This window comes from Cololabis saira, chromosome 22, assembly GCF_033807715.1.
Source record: "Cololabis saira isolate AMF1-May2022 chromosome 22, fColSai1.1, whole genome shotgun sequence".
NCBI lineage: Eukaryota > Metazoa > Chordata > Actinopteri > Beloniformes > Belonidae > Cololabis > Cololabis saira.
The window spans coordinates 30878537-30886016 of NC_084608.1; the positions used below are offsets into that span (position 1 = coordinate 30878537).

The 7480-nt window shown below is 43.2% G+C and overlaps 1 protein-coding gene across 2 annotated transcripts in view; it reads right to left on the reverse strand.

Annotated features, from left to right (window-relative positions):
- Positions 1-7480, reverse strand: part of map3k15 (mitogen-activated protein kinase kinase kinase 15) — a 75847-nt gene that overhangs the window by 28281 nt on the left and 40086 nt on the right. For both annotated transcript variants that reach the window (XM_061713026.1, XM_061713025.1), the window contains 4 exons: positions 3664-3821; positions 3383-3566; positions 1798-1975; positions 204-378 (listed from right to left, as the gene is read on the reverse strand). In XM_061713026.1, the coding sequence (XP_061569010.1) occupies positions 204-378; positions 1798-1975; positions 3383-3566; positions 3664-3821 (695 nt within the window). The remainder of the gene's footprint in view (positions 1-203; positions 379-1797; positions 1976-3382; positions 3567-3663; positions 3822-7480) is intronic.

The following is a 7480-nucleotide window of genomic DNA, read 5'->3' on the forward strand; positions in this document are numbered from 1 at the left end:
AAAGTATAAAGTAAAGTAACGTTAATTAGCAGAACAGGTTAACCAGCCAAGTTATACTAACTAGCTGTGACTGAAATAAGGTGTCCCAGACCTGCACACAAACACACACACACACACACACACACACACACACACACACACACACACACACACACACACACACACACACACACACACACACACACACACACACACACACACACCTGGATGTGGTTCTCCATGAGGTTGGAGATGACTTTATCCTGGTCGTCATTGAGCACCTTGTACAGAATAGCTCGTCTCTCGCTGTCCTTCTTCAGCAGGAAGAGGCCGCCGTCCCTGTCCTCAGTTGACGGGGGGGCACTGCGATCCTCCGATACAGAGCTGTCATCTGGAACGCTGCAGCACACACACACACACACACACACACACACACACACACACACCATAAAGCCAGAATTACACCAGCGCTTTACAGCCCTCTGGTCTGAGTGTATTTACAGCCTCTCCTGGTTGCCGTGTGTCCAGGGAAGTGCACGGGCAGCGTGAGTCGGCACGTGCACGTGCCATGATGTGTGTGTTCCCAGCCGCCAGCTGAAGGTCATAAAATGATCAGAACTCATTATAACCGCAGCTGTAAAAGGCAGCGGGGCGCGCCAACACCACCTGGCACCAAAACACACACGCTCAGATATAGTAGCGTCGTTTTAGAGCATCACCGTCTGCAGCTTCAGCAACGACGTTTTCAGGTCTTAACCCTTGTGCTTTCGGGTCAAGGACGGAGGAAGGAAGGAAGGAAGGAAGGAATGGAGAAAAGAAGGATGGAAGGAAGGAAGGATGCAAGGAAGGAAGGAAGGAAGAAAAGAAGGAAGGAAGGAAGGAAGGAAGGAAAGGAGAAAAGAAGGAAGGAAGGAAGGAAGGAAGAAAAGAAGGAAGGAAGGAAGGAAGGAAGGAAGGGAGGAAGGAATGGAGAAAAGAAGGATGGAAGGAAGGAAGGATGCAAGGAAGGATGCAAGGAAGGAAGGAAGGAAAGGAGAAAAGAAGGAAGGAAGGAAGGAAGGAAGGAAGGAAGGAAGGAAGGAAGGAAGAAAAGAAGGAAGGAAGGAAGGAAGGAAGAAAGGAAGGAAGGAAAGGAGAAGAAAGGGAGAAAACAAGGAAAGAAGGAAGGAAGGAAGGGAGAAAAGAGGAAGGGAAGAAGGAAGGAGATGCAGGAGGGAAGAAGGAAGGAGATGCAGGAGGGAAGAAGGAAGGAAGGAAAGAAGGAAGGAAGGAAAGGAGAAAAGAAGGAAGGAAGGAAGGAAGGAAGAAAAGAAGGAAGGAAGGAAGGAAGGAAGGAAGGAAGGGAGGAAGGAATGGAGAAAAGAAGGATGGAAGGAAGGAAGGATGCAAGGAAGGATGCAAGGAAGGAAGGAAGGAAAGGAGAAAAGAAGGAAGGAAGGAAGGAAGGAAGGAAGGAAGGAAGGAAGGAAGGAAGGAAGGAAGGAAGGAAGGAAGGAAGGAAGGAAGGAAGGAAGAAAAGAAGGAAGGAAGGAAGGAAGGAAGGAAGGAAGGAAGGAAAGGAGAAAAGAAGGAAGGAAGGAAGGAAGAAAAGAAGGAAGGAAGGAAGGAAGGAAGAAAGGAAGGAAGGAAAGGAGAAGAAAGGGAGAAAACAAGGAAAGTAGGAAGGAAGGAAGGGAGAAAAGAGGAAGGGAAGAAGGAAGGAGATGCAGGAGGGAAGAAGGAAGGAAGGGAGAAGGAAGGATCAGGAGAATGAGGTCATTTTGACCCGAAGACAGTACAAGGGTTAAGTTTGGTATAAACCTGAGACGGGGCTCCCACCTCAGGTAGTTGGAGTTGGGCGGCTTGAGCAGGTTCTCCGACCCCGGGCTCTTCTTCCTCTGGAAGAAGACGTCGTGTTTGGAGTCGCAGTCCGGGCTCACGGAGCCGTCCGCGCTGCTGCTGCTGCCGGCCGTCTCGCCCTGCAGCTGCACCGCCGCAGAGATGTTGTGGATGTAGTCTGAGGGCACAAACGGGCAACGTGACCACGATGCATGATTGTTGATGTCTGACATAGGTTCGTAACGAGAAACGCTGTCGAGCAGGAAGTGACCGGGCCAACGACACAAAACTACGTGCTTGTCTTTGCTGCAGTAGATGTATGTAAATACTGTTTATATTTTGTAATTATATATTTTTTACTTTTTTTACCCTTTCCGTGCATGTGTGTGTTTGGGTGTACTGCTGCTGCACAAAGAGAATTTCCCCATTAAGGGAGGAATAAAGGACAATCGAATCTAATGTTTTATCCCTGGAGCTAAATGGGGACCTGTTGTGCTTTTCCTAACTTAATCTATATAATGTTACTGGATTCACAAACATCACAAACATCACAAGCTCCGGGTGTCATCTCCTAACCCAGGGGTCGGCAACCCAAAATGTTGAAAGAGCCGTATTGGACCAAAAACACAAAAAACCTGTCTGGAGCCGCTAAAAATGAAAAGTCTTATATAAGCCTTAGAATGAAGGCCACACATGCTGCATGAATCTATATTAGTTATAACTGGGGAAGATTTTTTTTTTCATTATGCACTTCGAGAAAAAAGTCTAAATTTCGAGAAAAAAGTCGAAATTTCGAGAAAAAAGTCGAAATGTTGAGAAAAAAGTCGAAATGTCCAGGAAAAAGTCAAAATTTCAGGAAAAAAAGTCAAAATGTCGAGGTTAATGTTGGAGTACAATCTTGAGAAAAAAGTCGAAATGTCGGGAAAAAAGTCGAAATGTCGAGGAAATAGTCAAAATTTCGTAAAAAAAAAGTCGAAATGTTGAGAAAAAAGTCAAAATGTTGAGAAAAAAGTCGAAATGTCGAGGAAATAGTCAAAATTTCGTAAAAAAAAGTCGAAATGTTGAGAAAAAAGTCGAAATGTCAAGAAAAAAGTCAAAATTTCAGGAAAAAAGTCGAAATGTCGAGGTTAATGTTGAAGTACAATCTCAATAAAAAGTTGAAATGTCAAGAAAAAAGTCAAAATTTCGAGAAAAAAGTCAAACTGTCGAGATTAAAAAGGAAATGAAAAAGGAAGAAAAAAAAAGAAAAAAAGGAAAAAAAAGAGAAAAAAAGAAGACCGGTTTATGAAAGCTGGTCGATCGGTAAAAACGCGGCTTTGCAGGAAGCTGGAGTCAGAAGCGACAGACGCTAAGAGCTTCATCAGACCTGACTGGAGTGTGAAGGTTCAATTTAGTTTATTAAAGGTTCAACAGTTTTCTCTGACATCATTATTTCAGGGCAGGCGGGACTCATCAGCGGAGTAGACGTGATGCGTCATTGATAACAGAACCGAGGAAGCAGTTCCTTGTGTTTAAGCAGCCAAGATGTCAAAATCCAAATGTGAGCAAAAGCTCCCAGCTAACAGTGCGTCTGCGTGCGTGGAACCTGGTGATTTGAAGGCGATCTTGCTCTTCTTGCCCTTGGTGTTGTGCCTGAGGAAGAGGTCTCGGAGCAGGTCTGAGGCGATGGTTCTCTTGTGGGGGTCGGGCTCAAAGCAGCGCAGGATGAAGGACTTGGCCTCCAGCGACAGCGACTCAGGGATCTCCGGGTGGATCTTGAACATGCCGACCTACGGACGGAGAAACGCTCTCGGTGAACGCATTCTGACCCCACAGAGATGGACAGAACAGCTCAGGACCTGCAGTCAGGGCGGGTTCAGGACCCACCTTAAACATGGCGGCCTGCGGCTCTCCCAGCTCGTGGAAGGGAGGCTTTCCGGTGGCCATCTCGATGATGGTGCAGCCCAGGGACCAGATGTCAGCGGGGGCCCCGTAGCCTCGAGGACCCTTATCAATGATCTCTGGAGCCATGTACTGCAGCGTGCCTTCAGGTAGAGAGAGGAATCATGCAACCATTTGAAGGGGACCTATTATGACATCTAATCCCTATTTTAAACAGACCTTGAATGTCTTAAAAACAAGCTTTTGATTGTTTTTGCTAAATAAATTAGAAATTCAGCCTCTAAACCATGTCTTTGGCCCCGTTTACACGGGGCAAAAACGGAGGCGTTTTCATGCGTTTTGGCCGTTCGTTTACACGAAAACGGAGGTCAAAGCCCCCGAAAACGATCATTTCTGAAAACTCCGGCCAAAGTGGAGATTTTCAAAAACTCAGTTTTCACGTTTGCGTCTAAACAGAGAAAACGGAGGAAAACGGAGATTTACGTCACATTATGCGACAGAAGGAGCCCCAGCAGCGTCATGAGTGCGACCTGTGTTTACAATTTGTTTGGCCACCGTCAATATTTGTGTGTTTCAAAATTCTCTCAGACTCTTGTTCCGTCTTGGAAGTAAAGCCTGAATTATGGTCCCACGTTAAATCGACGCAGAGCCTACGGCGTAGGGTACGCGGCGATGCGTGCCGTACGGTGTGCGTCGCCGCGTACCCTACGCCGTAAGCTCTGCGTTGGTGTAACGCGGAACCTTAAATCAGCCTTAACTGGAAGTTACACGTGTCATTTGTTGATGTTTTTCCAGGATTCTGATTGGCTGGCATGACGTTAACAGCGTTTTCATGCGGGTCCGTGTAAACGAGGATATTTTTGAAAACGTAGAGGGGAAAATATCCGTTTTTGTAAATACCCGGCTACGTGTAAACGTGGCCTAAATCTTCCCATTCTCTAACCTCATTATCTATGCAGGATTCTGAGTGGGCGGGGCTATGATAATGAGGCACTGTGCTGATTGGCTGACTGAATGACGCGATACACCGCTACGAAAAAATGGCGGAAGCTCCGGCCGGCGGAGTTAGTTGTGGACGTGGTTTCACGCATCGGAGGCCAACCTATGCAAATTACATTTTGGTTACGTAAAGACGGGACTAGAATCTGAATGGCTCGTATCCACATCCAGTGGTGTAAAGTAACGAAGTACAAGTACTTCGTTATTGTACTTAAGTAAGATTTTTGAGAATTTGTACTTTTATTGATACTTTGATTTTTCTGTACTTTTACTTTTACTTCGTTACATTTTCAAGGACAAAATCGTACTTTTAATCCGCTATATTTAAAATTGGACACGTCGTTACTCGCTACAAATTAAAGTCTTACATTAAATAAAAATGTAGGCTATTGCCGTGAGAACAACACAGCGGGGGCTGAGGCAGACGGGAAGGAAGGGGGGCAAGTGAATTGCCCGTGATTGCCCGGCGTGACGAATCACCGTGACGAGACACCTGGGGCGGACGGGGAGACTCGGCCTCCCCGAGAAGGAGACGCATCTCCCGGGGGAGTTGCGCTGCAGAGGCGGGCCGGAAAGGCCGGAGGAACCGCCGTCGCGTCGAGGACCGATGAAGACTGAAGCCTGAATTATCGGTCCGCGTTAAATCGACGCAGAGCCTACGCCGTAAGGTACGGCGTAGGGTACGGCGAAGCGCACCGTACGGTGCGCTTCGCCGTACCCTACGCCATAGGCTTTGCGTTGGTGTAACGCGGAACCATAAATCAGCCTCGAGCGGCAGCCGACGCTCAAGCCGACGAAATTAAAATGGGGTAATGGAAACAAACGCTAAAGGGGTCAGAATAATATCACCATTATTTAGAGTTGTAAGCAAATTCTTGAATTCTTCATTTCTTTGCAATCCTTTTGAAAATAATTTTGTACTTTGAATTTTGTACTTTGTACTTTGTACTTTGCACTTTTTACTTTTGTACTTAAGTACATTTTACACCATGTACTTTTGGTACTTTATTATATTTAATTTGAGGTACTTTTTACTTTTACTTAAGTAATTTTCAAGCAGAAAATTTGTACTTTTACTTAAGTACAATATTTTTGTACTTTTTCCACCTCTGTCCACATCACACTGGACGTCTCATCCGGGCGGCTGTACAGACACTGCAGAATTTGGTTGCTTTCCTCCTTCTCTGAGTTGGCAGGCTGAGGGGAGACCACTTTATATATGTTAAAGCAAGAAAATCCTGTTTATCATAATAGGTCCCCTTTAAATCAGACTGAACCCTTCGTAATTGGGGCTGGTTTTTATTTGCTGGCCGGACGAACCCATCCCTTCATTAGAAAGGCTCTCTGTGTGAGACGGCTTCTAAGCAACAGCCCACAGCAAATCATCAACATTCCTGCCTCACAGCGCGGGATTTGGGATTTCTGGGTTAATACTACCCCGGTTATCGCTCTGCAAACACGACATGCTTCATTTCTCTGACTGATTATATCCAACGGTGTCCAGAGACGGTTTCCTCGGTACGCTGCAAAAGTCATTTCTAAGAGTTTTTAAAAATACTATTTTGGTAGTTTAAAGGGTTGTAGCCAAGAATGTTTTTCTTACCCCATTACCAATGATATTGTGCTTTAAATAAGGCACTTTTGACTAGATTTAGGAATATTATGCTTATTTCTAGAGGGAATGTTATTGCGGTGTACTAACCCCTGGAAGTCAAACAGATCCAGAGGAACCAAACTCTAATTCTTTATAGTGAAGAGCAATGATTAAAATAAGAATAATTATTATTATAAATACCATCATCATGAATTAAACTGGATTTTCATTGGACTGTATATATCTAAACTTGCATTGATCTTATTTACCTTATAATGCGCATCAACATGACTTTAGTTCACCTGAACTGGATCGACCCCCCCCCCCCAAAAAAAAATTGCACTAAAAAGATGTTTAAAAGACAAGTTTATTCATTTTTTTGGCTGCCGTCTCTCTCCTACGGTGCAAAAACTCAAAATCTTACCAGGAATATTTGTCTTATTTCTAGTTAAAATGTCTAATTTTTAGTCAAAAAAATCTCATTACACTTAAAACAAGAGTCATCACCAGAAAAATAACTTGTTATTTGACAATTTTCACCTTTTTCAAGTAAATTTTCACTTGAAATAAGTAGAAAAGAGACAAGATAAGACAAGATTTATCTTCTTATTACAAGCAAAAAAATCTTGTTCCACTGGCAGATTTTTCTACTTATTTTAAGTGAAAATCTACTTGAAATAGGTGAAAATTGGTCTTGTTTTAAGTGTAATGAGATTTCTTTTACTAAAAATGAGACATTTTAACTAGAAATAAGACAAATACTCCTGTTAAGATTTTGAGTTTTTGCAGTGTAAAATAACCACCATTCTACAACCACATACAGGACTGTCTCAGAAAATTAGAATATTGTGATAAAGTTCTTTATTTTCTGTAATGCAATTAAAAAAACAAAAATGTCATACATTCTGGATTCATTACAAATCAACTGAAATATTGCAAGCCTTTTATCATTTTAATATTGCTGATTATGGTTTACGGTTTAAGATTAAGATTCCCAGAATATTCTCATTTTTTTAGATAGGATATTTGAGTTTTCTTAAGCTGTAAGTCATGATCAGCAATATTAAAATAATAAAAGGCTTGCAATATTTCAGTTGATTTGTAATGAATCCAGAATGTATGACATTTTTGTTTTTGTAATTGCATTACAGAAAATCACAATATTCTAATTTTCTGAGACAGTCCTGTACACGGCCACAAATAGGAAGA